This window comes from Aedes aegypti, chromosome 2, assembly GCF_002204515.2.
Source record: "Aedes aegypti strain LVP_AGWG chromosome 2, AaegL5.0 Primary Assembly, whole genome shotgun sequence".
NCBI classification, from domain to species: domain Eukaryota; kingdom Metazoa; phylum Arthropoda; class Insecta; order Diptera; family Culicidae; genus Aedes; species Aedes aegypti.
Genome location: NC_035108.1, coordinates 247685790 through 247711291, shown reverse-complemented (window position 1 = coordinate 247711291; position 25502 = coordinate 247685790). Strand labels below are relative to the sequence as shown.

Below are 25502 nucleotides of genomic sequence, written 5' to 3'. Positions count from 1 at the left end.
CGTAACCTTAGATGGATTGAAGCAGGGTGACGCTCTTTCTAACTTTCTAACGGAATCTGGCGGCGTCGCATGAATCACGAGTTGTACCAAGTGTATGCGCCAAACAAGTAATCCCCTAAGGAGTTCTTGGGGGATATCTCCGGAGGAAACCTTGAAATTCCAGGAGGAATCCCTGGAATAAAAAATCCGGAAATATTCCTGGAGTAAATTTCCGTCGAAATTCCTGTTGCAAATCTCCAGAGAAATTTCTGGAGGAAATCTCTGGATGAATTCTTCGAAAAAAATCCCCGGTGGAAATCCCTGAAAGAATTTCTGGACGAAAGCTCCAGAGGAGTTCCTGGGCGGAATCCCCGCAATAATTTTTGGGGGAAATTCTCAAAGGGATTCTTGGAAACAAATCTCCGGAGCAATTTCTGGAGCAAATCCCCGGAAGAATTGTTGGAGGTAATCCCCGGAGCAATTTTTGGAGGGATTCATGGAGGACAGCCCTGGAATTATTTCTTTAGAAAAAAAAGGAGGAGGAGTTCTTGGGGGATATTTCTGGAAGAACCATTGAAATCTCCGGAGAAATTGATGAGAAAATCCCCTGAGGAATTCTTGGAAAATGGTAATCCTTGGGGGACATCCCCGGGGGAATTCTTAAAATTCCCAGAGGAATCACTGGAGCCAATTCTAAGAGCAATAAAGGAAATCTCCTAATGAAATCCTGGATGAAATTCCCGGAGAAATTCCAGAGAAATTCCCGGAGGAAATCCCTGGAAGAATGCTTTGGAAAAATCACCGGGAGATTGATTGATTTGGATTGATTCCGTGTGTTATGGATATGTTCTTGGTTAATTTTGATGATCAATTATATGGTTTTGTCTTATGCATTTTACACAGAGTGTTCTGTTTCTGTATGTCTTTGGCGGCTCTTAATAGACATCGGTGTGATTTTGTTTTTTGGTATGGCTTTATATGTTATGTGACCTCGATTCATAATATGGGTCGGTTTGTTTCAAATAACGATCTTCCTCTCTTACTGATTTACATACAGTTGTGTTCAGAATAATAGTAGTGAACGCCGATATTCATACAAAATGCTCAACTTTGGCATGCTGTAACTTTGTTTCCATATGAGCAATCGGCATAAAATTTTGGCGGTGAACTTCAAATGTACTCAATTTCATTATCACAAGATTTTAAAATTTTCACACTACCGGCTAAAAAGTTAAGCACTAGGTAAAATCGCTCAAAATAATAGTAGTTCCAATAATTTAAATATCTGCTGTATTTTGAGTTTTTGATTTTTTCTTTATTCATCGTTTCAACCATTTCCACCCGAGCTATGAATGTATAAAGCCAATTTTTTTTATAAAATTGTTGTTGAACAAAAATTTACAAAAGAAAAACTTCTATTATTTTGAGCGATTTCACCTGGTGTTAACTTTTTAGCCGGTAGTGTGAAAATTATCAAATCTTGTGAGAAATTGAGTATATTTGTTGTTCACTGCCAGAATTTCATGCCGATTGCTCAAATAGAAACTAAGTTACATGCCAAAGTTGAGCATTTTGAATGACAATCGGGTTTCACTACTATTATTCTCAACACAACTGTATGTAAAATGTACAAGATTTGAAATTTCAGTCTAAATCGACACTATTTTGAAAACAATCGCAAATTTCAAAATACAGAAGCTTCGTATATTGTGTAACTGCAACCTCTCTGGCCGACTGGATACAAGACTTGACCCTTCCCTTCTCGCGATCAATGCAAAGTTGTAACAAACAATGGCTCAAAATGTTGGGCTTATGATGGTTGAACAATAAATTAAAATATACACTTCATTAGCAAAGCATAATTGTTACATAAAAACGAGTTTTCCAAGAACTGTGATATCTTCAAATGTACAATACACACATTGATTTAAAATTGACTCAAAAATATTTTCAATTTATTCATTATTTCTGCTCCACTTTTCTCACAATTTCGCGTATTGTAGGACATTTAAAATTGTTTACAAAACAATCACAAATTTGATTTGCTTATAAATATTCCTTAGAGCTGACTAAGACTTAAAACAAGTAAATTGAGATACTATCGTTAGTGAAGATCAGCCTAAACTATTTCCACTGACGTGACTTGATGGCTCGGTTTGACACAAAAAATGAAACACGTAAATCGATTGACTCGGTAATCAGTGCTTAACGATCCGCATCCTAACTACTACAGAAGCTGTTTTGCTATATGGCGAAAGAAAATGCAGTTACAATTACGCTCCTTCTACTACTTTCTGGTTCTGGCTATTATGGCACCGACTATTGTTTTGTATGTGAGTCTTCCCTGATCACAACTATCTGTTAGTATTTCATCAATTATTTGGCGATTTTTTATTGTCTCAAAGTTCCAATTAAGCTTATGGCAACGGATCAGACCTGCAAGTTTCCCTCTGCTGCACCCTATTTGTACTGTTTGCATCGATTCCCCTAAAATCTAAAAACGCTTAAAATTTGTTACTCAGATCCTCGACCGTAGATCCCAGATTGGCGAAATAAATAGTAAGTTCTTATTGAAATCCTTTACTTGACCTAACCTAACTACTTCAGCTTCCTCGCTGAATCACCGCAACTGCTTTCAGTCACCCTAGTCGATGAAGCAAATTAAAACTGATTTGGCCGGAAGTTTCTCAAATTCCATTTGACCGCTTCTCCACTTCCATCCCTATTGCTAAGCGTTTCAATTAACGTGTGTGCACAGCACCACTTTTTCATTTGATTGACTCATCATCTACACTCTCGCTCTCGCGCACCAGTGGCGCTACCGATTAGTCGTCCTTCTTCTTCTTGATCTTGCCCTCGGTTTGAATGGTTTTCGTCACCATTTCGACGCACTCGTCGATCGAGGGTTCCGATCCGTCCGCACTGTAATCGTCGCCAGCCATCCGGCTAAGGGTCAGAATATAGGAACACGCAATCCGCAGGATGGACAGTTTGGAGAGTTTCTGCGCATCGGAGTAGGAGGGTACGGCTTGCCGGAGTTTTTCGTAGGCTGCTGAGATCGTGTGAACTCGGGTTCTTTCGCGGGCATTCGCTTCGATCCGTCGCTCACGGGTCATGTTTTTGTAGTTGCGAGGTTGATTTGTTTTGGTTGCTGAAGCCCGAGAAGGATCTCTGACGGGGTGCGGTGGCAGGAATACAGAGTGGTCCGATGAGGACTGCCGGATGCTGTCTTGGAGAGTATGGGAGGGGGTTTTGAAGGACTGGGATTTCTTAGAGATCAATGCGAGGGGTTGCTGTTGGCAGGGGGTACTGGTGGAGGTGGAGGGGATGGATGGCGGGAAGATGGAAGCTGGTGATTGCTGCTGAAGACGGTCCAAGGGCTTCAGGCTGATGGCACGGTGAAAGGTGGTTACTCCAGGGTGTCTGACCAGCAGATCCGCCGGGTTGGGGAAGTGTGCAGGTAGTGGATGACCAGCTGGTACATCCTCACTTGGAGCCCATGGTCGGAAAGGGTTTCCATTCACGTGGTGATCTAGAAGGGATTCCTTTTCTTCTTTGATCTGATCATCGTAACGGATACGTTTTTTGATGGGTCCGAGAAGTTCCGCATCCGAAATCACTCGTAAGGGCTCCGTACTTTTGCGCTTGTTTTTGATTACGGTTTGAGGAAGTTTGACTTCAACCGAATCCTCCGAGCTGTTTTCCGGTGTGATGAGTCCATCTCTGGAGCTCTGGTCTAGGCTTTTGAGATCGTCTTCGTGCTCGGAGCTGCCCGAATTGAAACCGGAATCACGTTCCAACGAAGCGGCAGCGGACATTGCAGCACCTGGAAGGAAGGAGAAGAATAAAAAAAAACTTCGTTAGATGTTTTTGTTACAAGGTCGTATAAAAAGTCGGCCACTTCCAGATGCGGCCCCATAAAAAAAGCTACAAAGTAGAGAAGAGAGAAAACCCGGCTGACAGGTGCTGCCAGATGTGAATATTTCCCTCCCAAGAGAGCAGCTAAAAGCAAAGGGGAGAAAAGTCGTAATTGCGTATCATGCCCCGAGAGACGGAGACGTAGAAGGGGGATCGAAGTGCACCCCTGTTCAGTTTAGTAGCTGTGTGTAACTGCGCGTGTTCGATTGAGCAGCAGGGAAATGGGAAAAGAGGCGAACGACGATGGAGGGAATAATTTACGAGTTTAACGAGTGTCCGTTGTTGGTTTGGGTATTTCTGTGGAAGAGCGCTTCTGCTCGATCGGCAAGCCGGAAATTACGATTTAATATTATTTACATATTTACGCCATCACACTTGGTTGCTCTCTTTTGGGGGTGCGCAGAAAGCCATCTGTAGGTGGAGGAATTTTTCCCGGTAATTAGTGGGGCCTAGATTTGGCTTCCTTTCATCTTTGCACCCGAAAGAGAACAGGGGTGCGTGACTGTCATAAGTTAATTTTGTATTTGTTTACATTCTCCTTTGAATCGCTGACAGAGAACCAAGCAATCCAAGCAAGCTGTGCCGAAGTGTTGCAAAAGCGATGCGGTGCAAGAGAGGGAGAGAGAGAGAGCGTTGGGCTAAAAATTTTGAATGTTGTTTTGCTTGTTGATCGCAGCGCCGCAGTGTGAAAGTTAATTCATGCAAATTGAAGTCTGTTCTTATTGGCGGTGGATTGTTTTGCTGTGCTGTGTTGTTTTCTTCCATTCTGTGATGTCTGGGGTTTTACGTCCGCGTGGAATGCAGTCGGATGAAATTTGATGACTGGAGCAGTGCCACCTACTCAGCGCCATCCAAGAAGGCGACGACGACGACGACGGTGTGGATGAACTCGTGCGGTTGCTTGGGTAAGGTTACCAGCTGGAATCGAACACCACTGCGCTGGATCGTCTGCTGATGTCACGTCGATGAAGAAGCCGGCTATAAATAGCTTCCAAGTGAGTGACACATTTTCCTCCGCATTCTGTCGGTACTTTACATGCACAACTGCAAGTGCATAACATCTCGTAATTGCCACTGCCGTAATCTGTTCGAACGCGTTCGCGCAATAAATTAACTTGTAAATGTTAATTGTTACATAAATTCCATAATGCAGCAATGGGAAGTAACACACCGATCGAATTCGCAGCTCTTGGCAAGTCAATTGACAAGTATGTGAGTCTGCTTTCGATAGACGTTGTCGCATCGCGAAAACTTCTCGCAGCGTCGTTAACCTTTCGTATTCAATTAGCTCAAACGTGAGCGTGCGACCATCGAAGGCCAGGGCGGAGGAAATTCGGACCGGCTCATAAAGATCTGCATATTATTTAAATTTCTGCGCCTCACCCATGTTCACTGCCGACGAAGGAGAAGGGATCCCAGCCGAGCCGGCAATTCCAAGAGGGTTCTTCACAGCTTCTGCTTCACTGCGGTGTGGCACATCTTTCCAACTCTCTTTTCTGTCTTCTCTTCGCATTCAGTGTGTCTGCTATTATTGTTTTATATTGCGCCAAATGACGGCGCCAGATTGTGCTAAAACTGTCTCGCCGGATTCTGGCGCACTCACACATATGGAATCGCATTTCAAACGCAGTTAACGTATTGCAGGAGGAACGAGAATAAAGTGTACGATAGTGTCTCGCCCCTCGTCATCCTAGCATGCGTTCCGAAATGCTAAGGACTGCTTTCTTCCCGCACTGTTTCGGGTTCTCTTGAAAGTTTAAAAAGGCATAACTAATCTTATGTGAGGGCAGTGCCGTCGTCCGATGCATCGTATTTCACGTGTAGCCCATATTCCTGCATCGCTCCGTCGTTTTGCAAGGGAACTCACATTTTTGCATGACGTCAAGATAAGCATCGCCGCACATGTTTCGACAAAAGGAGGAACAGTGCCGTGCCCCTCGCAGACTTTCGTAGAACTTAACAAACTGTGTTTCTCATACACATTGTGTGCCTCATGACCGTGACTAAAGAGGGCGTAATTAAACGACACCAGCATCGTCTGTCGTGGTGTGCATGATTCGATCAGGAGCCGCAGCAAACCCACGCCACGCACGCTGACAAGTGCCAGTTAATCACCCCTCGTCATCGCAAGGAGAGGGGTGATTGTGTTTACAGCGCCGCCGCCGTCTCATTGCTCGGTGCCAGTTGTGCCAGGGGGATTAGCAAGCATTGCTCGGGATTTCTTTTCGCTATCAAAACCAGCTGTGCACTCCCTCTGTGCACAAGTAGCAAGCAGCAACGGTTGAACTTCCAGTGAAAACCGATCCGTTCCTGAGGAGCTGCTGCCGAGGCTGTCGTTGCTCATTAGTAGTGGCTTTTTATTAGCATTTGCCAGATGGTTTTCACATCGTCTCTTCAACGTTCTCGGAAGAAGCGAAGTGGGTGGATGATTGACGGCATGTGATGGCGTAAACGGTTGATTACAAACGAGGAATGTAAGCGACAGCCAAACGGTGATCGGGTTGGTTGGTAAACAGAAGCCGCTCGAGCGCAAATCGCTTGTTTTATTCGATATTGGTCATAGAGCTGATTCATGGGAATGGTTTTGCGTTGCAGATGATAGCAATCTGCTAATCGTTCTGAAACGTGTAAAAGAACATGCATTGGGATCTGAGATTGCACAACCTGCTATGCTGGGAGTGTGTCATAAGAGGAAATCAGGCTTTTTGACAGAATCGAAATAAAGATCTTCAAGACTACACACCATAAAAAATCAAATTTACACAGCACGTAAATTTTTTTGACTTCCATAGGTAAAATGTTTCATCGCATTCAAGACTGAGTTTTTTGAAAACTACCCGATGATGAGTATTTTTCTAGTTACATCTTAACTTGAGTTTTGTCATCATCCAGTACACATTCGTTGTAAAACGTGCAAAAAATAAGAAGCACCGCCCCCTTTGCCTGACTTCTTCACTCATCAAAATCAAAACCACCTTTCCTTGTTTTGCAATGTGAGAAAACAGTCACCACTTATTGCCAAATTAAGAAATTGTACTCTAATTAAATTGTACGGAAAAAACGCACTCATCTGCAGAACACCACCGCTGACTGCGAGCATAAGGAAGAAGCACTGTTTGGCGAAAAATTTTCCCAATTTTGGTGTCTGGCCCTTTTTTCGTGGTCGTTGTAGTTCTCTCCGGGGACACGACAAGATGCTATTTCTGGAAGGTTATGTTAATTTCTGCACGGTTTCTCGGTGTCGCTTGTTGCAATCTTGTCGCGACATCCTTTTGTACCGAGAGCGTGATGCCGCAGCGAATTTGGCATCCCATGAAGGGGCGCAGCATGAAGCCCAGGCAAGGAAAAAAAAACGAGATTGAAAATTTCGTGGAACCAGACGGTTACAAGTTTCGGAAAAGGGGTTTTTTGGTGTGTGCTTTATTTCTGATAAGAGGTCCCGTCGTCGTCTCCGGCCTGATGTTGAGGCAGCAGCACTCGAAAAGGTTGTTAAGTGACTCACGCGAGAGAGGCTTCGCTTTTTGTGTTCCCTTTATCGGAACTGGTCCTTTTTCTCACATTTTTCGATTTTCGAGACCTTCGAAAATTAATAACGAGTCTCACATGGTCAGCGAATGGGCGTTCGGGTCCCGGCTCTCGGTCTGTGGGATGAAATCAGATACACTTGAGATCAGAATGCATGTGGCTGAGCGGGTTGGATCTGGCCACAATGGAATATCTAGGGTTTGGCTCTTAAAGTTCGTCAGATTCAGGTATTAGCACATAACGAACGAATTGGCGAACAACGACGAACTAAATCCAAATGGACGAACCGACCCTTCACCCTAAATCATTGCCCAGCCAGCCTGGAGTTTCGCCGGTCTTCGTGAGGAAGAATGGTAAACCAAGATGCAAGATAAACCTTTTCGCAGCACATTCTTCGGTTCGTCCAAGCCAACAACAGATGGAGGATGGTTTCATCACGCTCTGCCGTCTGAGGCGGCAATACGGCAAAACCAATCGTTTGTAATGTGTCGACTCTGGCAATGACGACGACGACGGTGCAAAGGAGAACGAGCGGCATGTGCGTCGGGCGGGCGAACCCTCCTATCGTTATATATGGAATATAATCGGACAGATGGCGCCAAACCCACACACATATTATATTAATCCATTCCGCATATATTCAGCTTGCCAAGTTGGGTGCTCTTCGGCGGTGCTGCTTCGTCCTTCGACGGTCCCAGCTGTGGTTGCTTCGATTTACTTTCTCGGCATGTTTCGCCGCGCGTCAGACTGTGCTCCCCGCCGCACCGGCCACGTCCACACGAGAGACGCTTCGTGCCAATGCAGGAAACGGATTAAGCAAATACACAAATGTAAACCCTATTCTAAACAAATTGCATTTATTTTCCTTCCACACAAATTTCCCTTTTCCGTTTGATGCGGTAGCTTCTTTCTTTCATCGTCGTCTTGGTGGACTGGCGATATGTTTGTTTGCATTTCAGGCTGTTGGTTTGGCATTCGACGGATCGCGCCAATAACATTTACGTGTGTGGCGCTTTGAAGCCAACAAACAATACAAAAGGCCCTCCGCCCAGTTGGCGATGTGGCGCCAGCAGCGCGTCTTCCTAATGAGAATTTTGACAGCCCAATGTCATTCTGACAATTGATCCGCGTAAGCGCGCAATTTGCATCGCTAATACAGCAAGCTCCAATCAAAGGGGGCGAATATATTAACCGCTTGCCGGGACGTCCATTCGCACCTCGGACCTGCGGCGATTATCGCGTTAACATGATGCAATGCGAGTCAATAATTGCTCAGCCCTTTCATACGTGACCTGTCACGTAACCGGTGTCAATCCGCACTCCGGCAGTGGTTAGCCATCGCATGCGTTATCGATCAGGAAGCGTGATACCACAGCTGCAGCGTTCATCGGAGGAGCTGAGACGAAGACGCGGACGTGACGCGACAACCGTTCAGCCCGATAGTATCGAACTTGACATCTGATTTATGCTAATTGTATTCATATTTTACCCGAGTGCAGTGCGCGCACATGGCTCTCGATGGCGAGTGGGGACTTTCGAGGTTCCCGTTGGGTACCGCGTCGCCGCAGAAAACAATTGAATTATAATTAATAAATGCTTCAGTAAGTCCCACCTTTAACCGGTTGGGTTGGGGTTTTGCCGGCGCGGTTCTTTTGCTGGGAGACTTCAACTGTTCTCAAAGGCCTTTTCGAATGAAAGCTGTGTACTATAAGTATAGATGAAACTACAGTTATTGCTGAACATCCAAAAAATGAGGAAGAAGCAATTTTGAAAAAAGAATTATCCAGTTGGTTCTGCCGAAACATTCAGAAAAGTATGATTTGTGTCGCCCTCCATGTCAAAATCAATCCAAAATTGCTCAATTTGACACATGTTTACGGTGCTCTTCCACATAAGATTTCGAGATCAGGATGCACGCCTGCTAGTTTTATGGAAGGCCCTGCCTTCTACGCATATTTATCCCGCGGTACAAACCTCATGGGACAAGTAGGCGTAGAAGGGCAGGGCCCATGTCTCCTCACTACCATCGAGCCACATCTGCCAGCAGTTCAAAGTTATCCTGGTTAGAGACTCGTACATTGTGAGTCTACATGGTTACAGTTACCGAATGTACCACATGTTACAGTCGAGCCCCTCCTTCAAGCGCTGTGCAGTCATCCAGGTCCTGGGTAAGAGTATAGAAAACGAGTCTTCGGAAAACCTGGTTGCGTGCTGATATCAATAGCTGAACAAAAACTATTTTCCGCTGTGACTGTTATGTACCGTAATTTCGGGTGAAATTGATCATTTTTCACGGTTTTTCTAGTCTGTATTCTATAATGTTAACAATGCCAAACAACTAAATGAAGGAAAACAAGTACGAAGGTAAGCCTCATCGACTTATGTACCGAAATTTTCTAACAAATGTCATTTTAGTGCTAACAAATATCTATAAAATAAAAAATCAGAGGATCTCATTTCGGGGTGAAATTGATCACTTGTCAATGCCATTATTGTTAGTTTTCAAAACAACTCTACATGATAAATTTGAGCTTCCTGAATCCGAAAATGCTTGTCAAATTCTTACCAACGCAATATTTATATAAATAACGAATAGTTAAATTTCAAGAATTACGCGGAAAACGCCTAAATGTATGCAATTTCCTAAGGAATTCAATGATATCTTACAGAAATTTAATTATTTCAACCATATGAGCTAATTGGTACGAGTTTTTGTTATGAAATCTGGTTTGGAGATATATCTTAAGCATCTTCACAAACTTTCAGGTTTAAACCATGATCAAATCCTTGCTTATAAATAGAAGTTTATAGGTGTTTGTCAATACTGCACCGTGCATGATTTTGAAATTTTACATTTTTTTCATAGTAATATACAATCTTTAACGCAAAAAAACTTCACAACACACAATTCGACAATAGTTACGACAAACAACGTTTATTAACTGCAGCTTACATTGACATTTGAGCTCCATTACGAATAAATAAAATCGTGTGATACGATGATCAATTTCACCCTTCTGATCAATTACACCCGATTTTACGGTACTAACGAACGTAATAGATGGTAGAAGTCGCGAAACTAGATGTTGGTCACACGAACAGTCGCGACATTAGCATTCTAAGGCTAATGCTTCTACTGTCTGAATACAGAGAGCATTTCAGCATAAAAGAAGGGGCATCCTTTGCTACGTGATTGTCATTCTGAATGACCCAAACAACTAGAATGTATTCGTAACGAAATAACCTTTTGTGTTTTTCGATGAGCATTTCACATCAATCGCGTCTCATAAGACATAATACATAATACATTGACTTGTTGCAGCTCATGTAAAGGAAAATCCCATAAAATCGACTGCAGATGTCGTCAGTGAAATTTCAGATCCAATCAAGGTCTCACTTGACGAGTTAAAGACTGAACTTCGTGAAACCAAGGAACTAACCAAGTCACTTGCTGAGAAGAAACAGCCGGTTGAATCTTCTGGGCTCAATCGAATCCCTGCAGATGTTCCAGTATTGCTGTTTATTCCAGCCGTCAAAGTCGTTCCGTTCCTGTGTTTAAGACCGGCGACTGGGCTATCCACCTTGCTTGTCCATGACATCTCGCTGGCAGAAATTCCTCACGCAGATATCTAATGAGCCCAACAAGTTCCTTCAACAGTCGTGCAGCTTGCAGTCACCCGCCGGGTCGTAAACTTGATAGAAAAGCTGAGCACAATCCGAGATGCACCGTAGAAAGCCTCTTGGAGGCCTCTCCATCCAGCAGGACTGCAATGAGCACCAAACACATACACACGGCTAGTGTCAGTCGCATTGAATTCTGGCCTTATCCTCAAATAACCGGACGATGCCTCATCGACACCGGGACGCACTGTGGCTGGTATTTTGGAACCAGCACAGTCGCGTCTCAGCAGCCACCGATCATCAGTCGTCCCGGCCCTGTGTCTGGCACTGAAGGAGGGCTCTTCCGAGCCGTTGTTACCACAGGCAAGTTCGATTTAAGCGTATGCCGTTCGATTCTTGATCCGTTCACCAGTTTCAGCATGCCATTTGCTCCACAATGGTGTTCAGCTTCAATCGGCCGTATAATGGGACACACAACATCCAGTAATATGGAAGCCCCAGAACCCCCCACAGCAGTCCAGCTTTTCCAGCCAACAATCGAAAGTCGTTCCAGTCCTGTACGTGGATGTGGTGAAGGTGTCTCACAGTTAATGGCAAGTACGCTCCCTCATCGAACTGTTCACTCGCTGATGTTGTTGCTGCTTCTAGCTCTTCGTCATCCAAGCAGCGTCGGCCCTTTACATCGCGAGGTCGGTTTCAAGCACCCTCATGCGAAACGAACGCGCCTGGACCAGTCCTAGCGACGAATCCATCCCCGATAGTGAAGCATCCTACGTCAGTCTACTATCGAAACGTCAGGGGTCTACGCATCAAGACTTTTAAGCTACGTTTGGCACTATCAAGCTGTGACTGCGACATCCTCGCCTTCACCGAAACATGGCTTAGACCGGACATCGGTAACGCTGAGTTTTCATCCGGTTACACCATATTCCGTTGCGACCGCAGCACATTGGACCGAATCGACAATTTAGCCGGAAAAAAGTCTTTTCTCTGTTCTCGTCGATTTTAGACGTTTGATGTCTTCAGAGAAGTTATTCGTAATTGAGTTTTGCATCTTTTAAGAAAAAAGTTGAATAGGGTGGCCCTTATTTAAGTTAAAATTTTGACTCAAACTTTTTTGTTTGATGAAATTTGTGGCTGCGGTCTTCTGCAAACTTTTAGAAAATGTTATTTTGAACAACTTTGTCGAAGACACTTTTGATCTAACTCTTCATTTGAGCTAAGTAAATTGATTTTGAAAGTTTTAACTTAGGGTGGACCCAAAAAATCTGTTATTTTGATCTAACTTTTTTATTTTCAGTTTCACGTGAATGTGGTCTTCAGAAGAATTGCAGAGCAAGTAAAGATGCACATTTTTGCTGAACATCGCAAGTTTATAATTCTTGTGATTTTGAAGTTATAAGCAAATTTAAGTGAAAAACTATGAAAACTTTAGATGCCCATAAATCATGGAGTTGGTTCGATAAAATTTTTCTTTTAGTGGCAATCGAAAGGCCATACGATAGGCAACTTTTGCTGCAAAAACTGTGAGAACGTATTTTTTTTAAATTGAGAAAATTCACTTCAAAAATACACTTAAAAACTCTAAATTTGCTTGTAACTCACAAGATTTCAAAGTTAACGGCGTGCTGTCTTTAGCAAAGTTGTAGAATTTAACTAGATGGTCTTTCGATTGCCACTAAAAGAAAAATTGTATCGAACCAACTCCATGAGTTATGGGCATCTGAAGATTTCATAGTTTTCCACTTAAATTTGCTTATAACTTCAAAATCACAAGAATTACAAACTTGCGATGTTCAGCAAAAATGTGTATTTTCTTTTCCTCTGCAACTCTTCTGAAGACCACATTCACGTGAAACTGAAAATAAAAGAGTTAGATCAAAATAACTGATTTTTTGGGTCCACCCTAAGTTAAAACTTTCAAAATCAATTTACTTAGCTCAAATGAAGAGTTAGATCAAAAGTGTCTTCGACAAAGTTGTTCAAAATAACATTTTCTAAATGTTTGCAGAAGACCGCAGCTACAAATTTCATCAAACAAAAAAGTTTGAGTCAAAATTTTAACTTAAATAAGGGCCACCCTATTCAACTTTTTTCTTAAAAGATGCAAAACTCAATTACGAATAACTTCTCTGAAGACATCAAACGTCTAAGATCGACGAGAACAGAGAAAAGACTTTTATCCGGCTAAATTGTCGATTCGGTCCAATGTGCGCAGTGCATTATCTAGTAATTTTCTTCGAGGTGGAGGAGTTATTATCGCAGTCAAGAACACCTTCCAGTGCGAGCCAGTAATCGCATAAAGCTGCAAGGCTGATGGATGATCATTTAGGCGATTTAATCTGCCAAATCTCCGCTGGCAGTTGGACGAAGTTATCAACGGCTACCGTCCTTCAAACGCTTCCACTGAGCAAGAGCTGGCACTCGTCCAGGCTAGTCCTGACCGTAGACTTAGCCTACTCCGAAGCTGACGGGGCAGATGCCGACCTTACGCGCACGTCAACGCGCCCTTCATTTTTTTTCGAACGGAAGGTGTTGCGGAGGCATGCAGATAGAGGACGGATCGTGGAGAAGGCGGATGAACCATGAATTGCACCAGCTGCTGGGAGAACCAACCATAGTCCACCTCGCAAAAAATGGAAAATTGTGGTAGGCGTTACAAATAGTATCCCGGTATCCTCGGTGGTGGGCAATGAATTAGTCATCGTGGAAGTAGAAGTCGTTCACTATTCGTCTGCCTCTTCGGGACCTAAAGAAACACAACGTAGGGCCTGGTCAACCCTGGACTGGTGGGCCGGGCATGTCACCAGAATGTCGGATAACAACTCAGTGAAAATAGTTCTCGTGAATTTAGGGTGATCTGCGGACCCTTCGCAGAATGCGTAGCAAGCGACGGGCAGCGATGAACCGTCGAAGTCGAATGGATACGTAGGAGACGTACAGCAGAGGCCACCCAGGCCTTACCCTGACTGGTAAGGTAAGTAACCTGGCAATGAGTTCAAGAGAACTACCAACTCGGTTAACTCAAGTGAAGAGTTCGAGTAACCCAAACAAGATTTATCAAAAACAAGACGGTCCACAGCGAAACCTTAACGATCGTCCAAGAAAAAAAAATTGCGAAGAGTATATCTCATTGCAGAGTATTTTGTAGCGCACAGTACCCAGTGAATAAAAAAGCAAAGCGGCTTGCAATCAACGAACAATTAAGATGTCCGATTACGGAAAAGGTCGCGTCTTGATAGATGAATTGACCCTTAGAGAACAGTTTCTAATAAGAGTGAAAAATGGATTTAAGCATTTTGTGGCTTTCAATCCCGCCTTTATTGCTTATCCTTTGACAGATACATGTATTCGGACTATTACCATCAGTATGCCTCAGTGTCAGTTAATCGCTACCACAATCAGATAAAAAACATCCAATCCGACTGTTGCTATACAATGTTATAATTATCAACTCGGTACTGAGTGTACGCCTCAAAGCTTCCACAAATATCAAACTTATTTGCAAGGACTAGGTGCAACGGACACACCAAATTCCCAAAAAGCAAACCATGTTCAAATTAGCCATCTGCTCCCCCGGGAAAAAAGCATAACACGAACCAACAACTCCGACAAACTTTGTAGCCACAAGTGCACCGCCGTTCTAAATTTCAATAATCCATTTACACAAACTGTCACCGGAGCAGTTTTCCGGAACTGTTGTTCTTTTTTCACGCTTGTCGCCAATCCCTGGCAAGCGACAACGATACACCAACTGCTGCGCACCATGGATGGTGTGTCTCGGAGGGCAGAAGATAAATCGCTCACTAAAACGCACCTGTGTCTTCTTTTATTTCGTTACAGCAGCCAGCAGAGCCAAAGCCGGGAGAAAACGAGGGACACGACCCGAACATAAAATTCACATGTTACCGAGTGATATCCCCGGAGCGGATGGGGTAGGACGCTGTAATCGAGCAGGGGTGGTTTGTGACAGAAGGAAACGCTAACTGCAGGGGTGGAATGGATTATTAATCGTCAGGTACCATCTCGGCCACCGAATTAAACCATTCCGCATCCTCTGCTGCGTTTAGTTGGCACGAAGCTATCAAAACAGATCTGTCACCGTAATGAACTGGCTTAGCGCTAGAAGCAAATAAAAACAATCCAACTTGATTCACGGACCTATAGGTGAAGTGGGGTCTGCATGAGCTCTAAATTGCGACGCGACAGCACTCCCAGATGCGCAGATGTTCGTCCGAACCGGAGAGCAGGTTCTCGGAAATGCTTACACTTTGCGGCGCGCCACAGATCGACGGTATTTGCCACCTACGCAGCCGACACTCGTGCACCTTTCGGGATCAACCAGTGCCAGTGCGATGACGACGAACGCAGACGGTGACGGTTACGAAGTCCGATATAAATCTTGTCCGCTAAATATTTTAAGCTGTTATTTGAACAAACAAAAATGCTTGAACCCCCGCGCACCTCAGGCGACCAGTGCGCTCCCGAAGGAACGCCGAGCCGAGCGCAATCACGATGACAAATCACATTAGCATACCGTGCGAAGACCGCGGCGAGTAGCGCTCTCGTCTCGTCTCGTCCCGGCAGAACTACTGCGAAGAACTTGTGGATGAACGACCGACGGTAGTTGGACCTGGACCGCGACCGCATGGCGGGTGAGATTTAGATAAAAGTTTGATTTATTCGGTTGACGCCAGCTTGACGCGCAGTTGAACGAGCTCGATTGAATGAAAATTAATCATCCAAGCAGTTGTTGCACCATTCGCGGGGGGTGAAACAACGACCGAGGAGAGACTGTCGAAGTGCCTCACTCAGGGCCCATCCGTCATCCGGTTGCCATTTGGTTGCGCTGTTGATAACGAATCTGGCAGCGGAATGTTTTGAACCGTCGTCGGTGGTTGCGTGACACACATGTTGCGCTCATCCAGATGGATGAGCAAACGGCGGCGGTCACCCGATTCCATACTGATCAATTCTAATCGACAATTCAAATTCTCCAGGCCGCAGCGCCGCATCAGCGGTTGCCATGTTGGGCAAATGCTTCCTGTCGCGCTCTGGCGGTGAATCAGTAATCTCAGTGGTAATCTATTCGTTTGACATCATAGTAGGCTTTTCTCGGGCTAGAGAGGGCAACACGCCGATTTCGCCACGGCGCGAAGATTAGTGGAATGTAAACAAGCGATAAACAAAGGCTCGGGAGAATCTAGCAATCGGACCTGAGAGGTGGCGAGCGCGTGAGCACGGTGATCTATTTTGCTTTCGGCGGTCATTCATTCTTCTCCGGCATTCCGCTCGACTTCGGTCGCCCACACAAGCTAGAACCGTACCTATGTCGGCTATCATCGGCATCGACGCCGCCGACGGTCCCTTGAGGTTTGATGATATGATTTATTTGGGTTTTCGGTTTCGGTCGCCTTTGCCGCTCGTAGCCGTCGGTCGGTCGGTGGCCACATGGCATCTTCGAGCTGTGGCAACCATTTGGGAAAAAGCATTTGTTTTCCAGCAGTTCGGTCGTATGGCCCTAAGGGAAATTACTTTTTGGTGGGCGGTTGTTTTCGTCAGTTATTGCGTTTTTACAGACATTTGGAAATGTCTACTGTGAAAACCAGATTTTCTCCAATTAAATTCGTGTCGCATCTTTTCGCACAATATGAGATGCGCCAACGTACGCACAATTTCGAAACATAACGACTCAGCTTTTCTATTTGAAGCAGCGTTTACTAGGAATCCAGTAGAATCCGCTTGATTCTTTACTTCGGTACTTTATTTACTTGGTCGAATGTAGAATGCAGTTCAGTGATTTTTAGTAAGATAATTCTTACAATTTACTAGTGTCTCGAAAAATCGAATAAGTCTCCGGCCTTGGCTCTACTCCGACGAAGAGCTCCCCGGTGGTAGAAGAACTCCTGCAGTTAGCTGGTAGCTGACTTATACACTCCCGTGCATAAGTTTGGGTTCACCGCCTAAAAACATACAAAAGTGTTCAGTCCATATCTCTGTGATTACACGTCCAATTGAAACTCTCTAAGCCGCATTCGAAAGGCAAAGAGTTATTCTTACTTCGTATGTATTTTTCCAAAAACATTATTTGACCTTTGTATACTAAATTTTTACTTAAAGTTGTGACATTTTTCAAAAAACACACTGAAAAAACATATTTAATTTCCTCAGCATTGGATCGACCAATATTTTAAAACAAGGTGTCATTAGAATCGTAATTTTATATTCTTTGAAGAGCACTCACAAAATTTCTGCGGGAAAATCTAAAAAACTATTCAAAATGAATAAAACAATCATTAAAGTCATCGTGCAAAAGTTTGGGTTCACCCCTCAGTATGGTGTATCGTGCAAAAGTTTGGGTTCACCTGAACATACTTAAAACATGAAAAATCTGTGAAATCTCAAACGCGCCATTACTTGCTCTCGAAAAAGCTTTAAACTATTAAACTCGGTTGAAAAATGGCAGAGATATTGACAGAAATGATGTGCGTGCCGTTCATGTGAACCCAAACTTTTGCACGAATTGCAGCATACTGAGGGGTGAACCCAAACTTTTGCACGATGACTTGACTGACTGTTTCATTGATTTTAAATAATTTTCAGATTTTTCCGCCAAAATTTCGTGGGGTCTCTTCAAAGAATATATGATTACGATTCTAATGACACTTTGATACAAAATTTTGGTCGATCCAATGCTGAGGAAATTAGATATGATTTTTCAGTGTGTTTTTTGAAAAATGCCTCAACTTTAAGTAAAAATTTAGCATACAAAATTCAAAAAATGTTTTTGGAAAAATATATACGAAGTAAGAATAGCTCTTTGCTTTTTGAATGCGGCTTAAAGAGTTTCAATTGGACGTGTAATCACAGAGATATGGACTGAACACTTTTGTATGTTTTTAGGCGGTGAACCCAAACTTTAGCAAGGGAGTGTACGTTCAATAATTTGGAGAAGCAATTTGTTTGCTAGCACCATCGGCACTGCTGAAAGTATGCTTATAAGCCTTGTCTTAAAATGATATGTAGTTTTTAGTATTGGTGTAATGATCGCTTTCCTCCAGATATTCAAGAACTTATGCGCGTCAGTGATGACGTTATAAAGATTCATGAAGAACCGCATTATCAATGTGTAGAGCGTTTGTACAAGCGCTGCCAAAACATTATCAGATGCAGTTACATTGGAGGATGTTTTGTAGATACATTTGACACGTCAGCCTCATATGTGTCTATGAATCCCAACAGTCAGTAAGTAATGTTATCCGGGGGATACAGTTCGTACAGACTTCATTGTTGACTTAGAAACGATGGACGAAGTGTTTCTTCCACATCATCGATTGTTATAGGAATCTTGAGAATTCCATCGAGAAATTGAAGGCTTGGATATCTTTTGAACCAAATTACAAAAGCCAGAATTTTCGACAGATTTCGAAGCTTTCTTCAAAATGTTTGATTTTATGAACCCGAATTCCCAAATTCGGCTGAGTGATTGAATTGATATCATCTCGGTATTCCTAGTCGCCCAAAAAACCTCATCCCATTATTCTTGAAAACACACATAAACCACATAAAATTTTCCAATTCTCCGCCCACATTTACTCCGCACTCCAGCTCGATTCCAGCATGGAGTAATAAACTTTCACACCGATTTCAACCGGCGAAACAGAGCCTGCCTGAAGCAATATCCCGATGATCCCACACGAAGTTCACGTCTGGCAGGTTTTGTTCATCTGCAACTCCTTCCCCCGACACGCCGTGTCGGAACTCGCGGAAACGGTCGGAAAGAGAAAACAAACGCTTCACTTTATATGTTCCTATAAAATCGGAGAAGCTATAATTACACCATCTTTCACGAATCAGACCCGCCTTTCCAGCCACAGCGAACCCTACCATTCTGAGAAAAATAGGTAGAACCCAACCGAACACGACGACGGGAGGAGATCTTCCAAGAACCCCCCCGAAACGGGAAGACGCTCAGCACCGTACAGCGGAGGGCAGCGGAAGATAGCGTCAAGGGATAACACGTGAAGGTACGGGAATGTGGAGCCAAACGCATCCGGTGGCGGCATATTTTTAGCTCGTCAAAATTTAATGACATCGGAATCCACACGAATCAAGCGAAACCATTCACGAATGGTGAAGGCTTCGCGCATCGTAAACAGACACCCGATCCCGAGGCTGACAGGCGGAGGCAATGCACGAAGAAGTCCGGCGGCGGAGGCAGCGATGAAAGGGAGATTCTAATTTAATGAGTAAACAGCGCATCCGCCGAGGGCCGAACATCTGTCTAAACACGATTCGGCTCAGACCGGTCAGGTTGACTGTTAGCATTAATTACGGTTTGATTATTTTCATCATCCAAGTGGTGTTCTGCGGTGGAAGACCGGCGGTCTGTTCAGAACTCACTGGCTGGCGCTTGGTGTTGCCGTTACAAGAACTGCTAATTAATTGGAAAATTTCTCGCAAACGCTTCCGTCGCTTACTATTTTTGGCTCTGATCTCGGCGCAGAGGAAATGCCGTTCGAATGAGCTTTCCTCCGGTTGTCAACACTGTTGTAGTGCCTAGCCTGTCAAACCAACCTGATCGGGTATGACAAGCCCCTGTTCATGCGAGCTATACGATTAAGTGATTTATTCGTCACCAAAGAACCGCGCTGTAATCTCTCCAACAAAAGCTTGGCTACGACCAATTAAAACTACGCAAAGGCGCCATGAGTAAATGACATAATTACGGCTCACTCGGCCGAGTTTGCTCACAGTAGGCGCGGACTTCTACTCAACTAACAGCGAAGCGCGCGAGCTGTCGCCGCCGCAGACTCCGCAATTGCGAGCATCGTGCTGCGGCTGTTGCAAACGACAACGACCCGTCTTTGCTATTAGTCATGTTGCACGCGACGACTGCAACCGCGAATGCTACGTTAGCGGCGCCGCTAAGGACCGAGCTAGCTCCAATTATGCAATTACCCAGGCGGTAAATGTCACCGGTGTAACACACTCCTACCCAGTGCCGTAGCGTGCGGTTGGCCAGGTTGGCACCCGCCAAGGGCGCCAGCCTAAAGGGGGCGCCAAAATGCGTGAATCACTTTGTCAAATTGTTGAAGATGATATTAAATTAGGGTTTCTTATTAGTAACACTTCAAAACAGAATTAGTAGACATAATATAGAAAAATATTAAAAAAATCCTGAAAGGCTTCTTACAAAATATGCAATACGCGCATTTCAAAAGATATTGCTCATTCCTTGCATTATTTATTTTTTAGTATGAAGTTTAAATAACTACACATTAATTAAGTTTTTTAATGAGAAGAAACAAAAATTTCCATTATTCAGATTTGTATGTACGCTGGAATGTTGTGTTCATTCGATTTATTTATTAAAATCATAAGAAAAACTTTCCACCTACGTCTTTTTGAGAAGTTGACAGGCTAAATTGAAATTCTACTAAGCCTTAATAAAGGTTGCCACATAATGAATAAATTCGTAGAACACAACCTCACTGAATCCCAGGCTGGATCTTAAATAAAAAGTTCATAGAATACTGAGCATAAATCTAACACTATCTTGGACGGGATCCATAAAATTCTGGGCAGGATTTTAACATAAAATTGGACAAGATTCTCTCAAAATCAATTACAGAATTCTGAGTAGAGCTCTCGCTTTATCTTGATATGTCTTTCACATAATTCTAGGTGTGATTCTAACAGAACACTGTGTAATTTTTTGATAACTCTGACAATTTTAAAATTGCACCAAACCTAGATAAAAATTTCAACAACAGACATAATTTTAGAATCTGTAATACAGCTTAGCTTAGCTTAGCTTAGACTGACTACACATATCAATGGTTGCTATTCCGTGATTGACCGAAGTCAGTGAAAATGCACAAAGAATCAACTAGAAGTTTGACTGGGATTGGCCATAATCTTCTTCAGTGTGCATAATTCAGTGCCTCTATTTATACAGGGTCAATAACGGCGCCGGCCACGTCCTTGCAGTCAGGTGGGATTGAGGGAAGGAATGTTAGTGTGTAACCTTTGCTATTTGGAGACCGTGTTTGCCTCTGCATCTCCACAAAGGTTACTGGGAGGGATGTTTGTTAATAGGGAGGATCGTTGGGTCACAGGATTCACTTTGATAAGCGATTAGACCATGATAAATAATTATTTGTGACATATAAACATGATTATGCCGACACTTGGGGTGCCGAACCATTCAAAGTTTGTTGAACAAATACCTAGATGTAACATTCCTAACACTCCTATTCTTATGCCGACACTTAGAGTGACGAACCATCCAGAGTTTGTTGAATAAAGTGAACCTTTCGGAAGTCTACACTTGTAGTGTCGAACCATTCAAAGATTTTTTAATTACAAAAATTTAGGTAAAAAGAAAGGGGTGTTTTGAAAAAAAAGTTAAATATTAATAATTCATGAATCAGAGTTTATGTCGACACTCACAGTGACGAACCATTCATAGTTTGTTGAAAAATCATATATACATATAAGGACTTATCGAACGCGGCAATTTTTCACTTTACTCGTCCGACGCGCGACATATTTGATCCTGTCCTAATCGCCCACCCCCGCAGGAGCAAGCGTCAAGGTCGAATGATCAAACACTACTAACGAACCAATCACTTTTTCACTGCTTCACTACCGACACGCGACATGTTTGATCCTGCCCTCATCGCTCGCCCCCGCAGGAGCAAGCGTCAAGGTCGAAGGATCAAACACTACTAACGAACCGATCACTTTTTCACTGCTAAACTACCGACGCGCGACATGTTTGATCTTGCCCTCATCGCTCGCCCCCCATAATTTTAGAATCTGTAATACATTTTAATTATTCCAAAAAATGTTTCGCACTAGCTGAAATAAGTTTGATTTAAAAAAATAGTGGGATTTTTTTAAAGTAGAAAACATTGTTGTTATTTTGACTATTTATGACACTTTCGATGATTTTCATCGAAATTCTTGTAGTAATTGCACTAGAGTTTCAAAAATAATTTTCAATGGAATTTAAATAATATATTTTGATAAGCTTCGACCAGGGGGCGCTGAAATGGAGGTTCGCCAAGGGCGCTATGAGGCCACGCTACGGCTCTGCTCCTACCGACATCAAAGAAAGCCCCTTTCTGGCCATACACATGTCAGCCGCACTTAATCTAATAGTCAAGCCCAACCTTACCTTTCATTAAAATTGCTGACAATTCCACGGCACTCAGCTTCGGGTACATCTTGGCGATTGCATTCATAGCATTCATCTGCAACGATTTTCAGGTGACCGCACCTTCTGCTTCAAACGACTTTTTCAACGTTCTTCGTTTCGAAAACTTTTCTCCACTGACACTTGTAACTCGTCTCAACGACTCTCTAACTTGTTTGCTCTGGTCTCAACTACTCTGCGTTCCAACCATCAGCGCTTCTCCATAAATATTTATTTCTGTCAACACTGAATCAGCAACTTTTCTCCCAAACTAATCATTCACGCTCTGTCAATCGAAGCCTTCCGTCACTTTATTTTTTTATCGCTGACTTTCAAAATATTCCCCCCAAACCGGAAGAATCAATCCTTTTCCGTTTGATGTTCTCAGCACTTTTACGACTTTTTCCGTTCTCCGCAACAATCAAACACCGGAAAACGAACACAAGCAACCCAACACTTCGCTTTCGACTTCTTTTCTACGGAAACACCGTCAACTGACAACAGAGTCAAGTCAACTCAATCCTTTTTCACTGTATTCTTGATTTGAAATATTCTTAAGCTACTGAAGGACGTTCAATGCGTCGCCGCTCAACAGCGCACTTCCTTACACAATTGGGATGAGAACAACAAATAACAATACTTCTTCTGAACTGTTAAGATCCAACTTGCTCTACTCGACTAGATACGTCTCATCGTGTTCACGTTTAGTCACCGACTGACTGGCTGAAATTGAATGGATGAAGATGATGATGGGCCATCCCGTCGGTCTGTCGGTGTCGGCCGGTGCACGCTAGCTCAGAGCAAACGCCGGCCGTCTGAGAACGCAAGAACGAAAACAAAAAAGAAACGTGAGCGAATCCTCTCCCTGTGCACGCAAATCAATCGGTCATTGGTTGCACGCGACTACGAACGAGAGAAATCCGACAGACCGAGAGAGAGAGAGCGAACCCGAAGAGCGGTGCACTTGTACGTACTGCCGCGTGACAACGATGCACTTGTTTATTTGTGCGCCCTCTCGTTTACTCCCGCTGCGGGTCAGGTGTACGCAAAGCGGCGCTTAGATATACAGAGAGCGCGAGCAAGAAAGACAGCGAAAGGATGCAACGGAGAACTTGGTCGGAAAGGGTGATGGAGAGCACGCGAGTTGCAGTTTTTTTTCGGTAAATGCTCACCAGAGAACGGGAAGCAGTAAGAGAGAATGAGAGTAAAAGTGGTTGGCATGCAGCGATATGGCGACCGGCTGATCAGTACAGCTGTAAAGCTGGTTTGCTTATGATGTGGGGAAAATTATTGCCGGATAGTCGATGACAAGAATGATTAATCCGGTTACATAAAGATAAAGTATTCATCTGCTGCTCAATAAAGGCATGCCTCATCAAGTTCAGTTAAATACATGTGCTGATGAGCTAGGCGCCTTATAGAAAAACATGAAAGTTCAAACTGATACTTAACTGTTTATCTCTATAATAAAAATATACAATTAGTTTTATAAAATAGTAATTATATCATTGGCCAATGGGTCCTTTGAAATATTTTGAAGTCCTTACGGTTTATACCTACTGTTTTGGCGTTTATCTAAACATTGTTTCAATCATGTTAGGATACATAGCTGACAGCATGGCATCGTCATCTGAATTTCTAGAGGAATAACTACTAATCATTTAATTATAATTTCCCATTAAAAAATCATTGCAGCAATTTCTGAAGAAATTGTGTCAACATATTTGAACGAATCTACTCAAAGCAGGAGTAAACGCCGTAGGCTTTTTTCGAAACAAAATCTTGACGAAAATCATGAAATTTCCAGGAAATCTCCTAGAGTGATTTGTGATGAAATGTATGTAGGAAGAATGTATCTTATGTAGACTGCTGAAGTTCCTACGGAGATTATTATGGGTTTTTACAGTTTTATCACGACTTCAGAAATCACCTCGGGTTTTTACTATGGTGTTGATTTCTCCAGGGATCAATCCACGTAAATTTCTCCAAAGGCTCTTCTGAAGATACTTTTAGCAATTCTCCTAATGATGTCTCCAGGCACTTATTAAATATTTGATTGATTCAGTCGCGTTATATTTTATATACCGAGGGGCATCGGATGTGGGATAGGGTTGTGTGCGTTAATTATGCTAAAGTTGAAGAACCGATCATTAATCCATATTTTGCACATTTCTTCGTTGATCGGCTACCACCCGATCACGCACCTTTGCCTATCGCTTATTACTAATTAAGCTGTTTGCTTTTCATGTGTATTGCCACAGCTCTGTTACTCCTGGGTCATTCTATATAAGAAATATTGATCAATGGGCATGGTTAGTTATGAATTGTTTTGAAATATGATACAAATTTTAATCTTTCTATACCAGTAAATAGAATAATATCCGTACACCTCAAATATTCTTGGTCCTCCGAGGATTGCATGGAAAATTGGTTTTTGGATCAACAAGTGAAATCGTTTGGCTATCGATGGTTTTCTTGATATGTTCTTCATATATTTAGTTAAAATATAGACAGATAACACTAAATCAACTATTACACGCCACAGTACTCGGTTCGTGGTCGCATCTCTCCATCCTCGTTTCTGCCCTAACAGCTTTGGTCACCTTCTGGATACTGGTTTCGCCGTAAAGTTGCTCGTGGTTCATCCTTCGTCGCCACACACCGTTATGCAGGCCTCCAAAGGTCGTTCTAAGCATCCGACGATCGAAGACTCCAAGTGCTTGCAAACAGTCTTCCCATGAACAGAACCGATATGCAACTTTGGTTTGAGCCTTGCAACTTGTGTTGAACCGCAAATGTGCTTCGTATCTGTACCAGTGCAGTGTATCAAACCGAACCGGGTACATGTGTACTTCGGTTCAAACTTAGGTTCAAAGCTCTGGCACAAACCAGACAGACAGAGAACGGTTGAAATCCACGCGGATAAATTTCTACGATCATATACGGAACTTCTTGGTTCAAATCAAAAGACCCTTGGGGCCTAAATAAATGTAAAGGCAAGGATCCAAGGTAGACGAACTCGTCGACCACCTGGAACATATCCCCGGCAATCGTAACACTGCTACCTAGGCGAGCTCGGTCGCGCTCGGTCGCGCTCGGCCTTATCAGCTAGCATGTACTTCGTCTTGGTCGCATTCACCACCAGTCCAACTTTTGCTGCCTCGCATTTCAGGTGAAAGTACAGGTCTGTCACCTTTTCAAATGTTTGGCCGACAATGTCCATATCATCCGCGAAGCAAACAAATTGACTTGATCT

At 43.3% G+C, this 25502-nt stretch overlaps 1 protein-coding gene and 1 long non-coding RNA gene across 2 annotated transcripts; one reads left to right on the top strand and one right to left on the bottom strand.

Moving 5' to 3' along the window:
- Positions 1-1905: 1905 nt before the first annotated feature.
- Positions 1906-22997, bottom strand: LOC5570241 (protein atonal homolog 8). Its single transcript, XM_001658967.2, has 2 exons — positions 22229-22997; positions 1906-3805 (listed from the first exon to the last, which is right to left on the bottom strand). The coding sequence occupies exons 1-2, from the start codon at positions 22302-22304 to the stop codon at positions 2805-2807; spliced, it is 1077 nt and encodes a 358-aa protein (XP_001659017.1). The 5' UTR covers positions 22305-22997; the 3' UTR covers positions 1906-2804.
- LOC110676519 lies at positions 3812-17007 on the top strand. The gene is made up of 2 exons (XR_002500476.1): positions 3812-4892; positions 14887-17007. It is a non-coding gene; the product is annotated as an uncharacterized LOC110676519 (long non-coding RNA).
- Positions 22998-25502: the final 2505 nt, after the last annotated feature.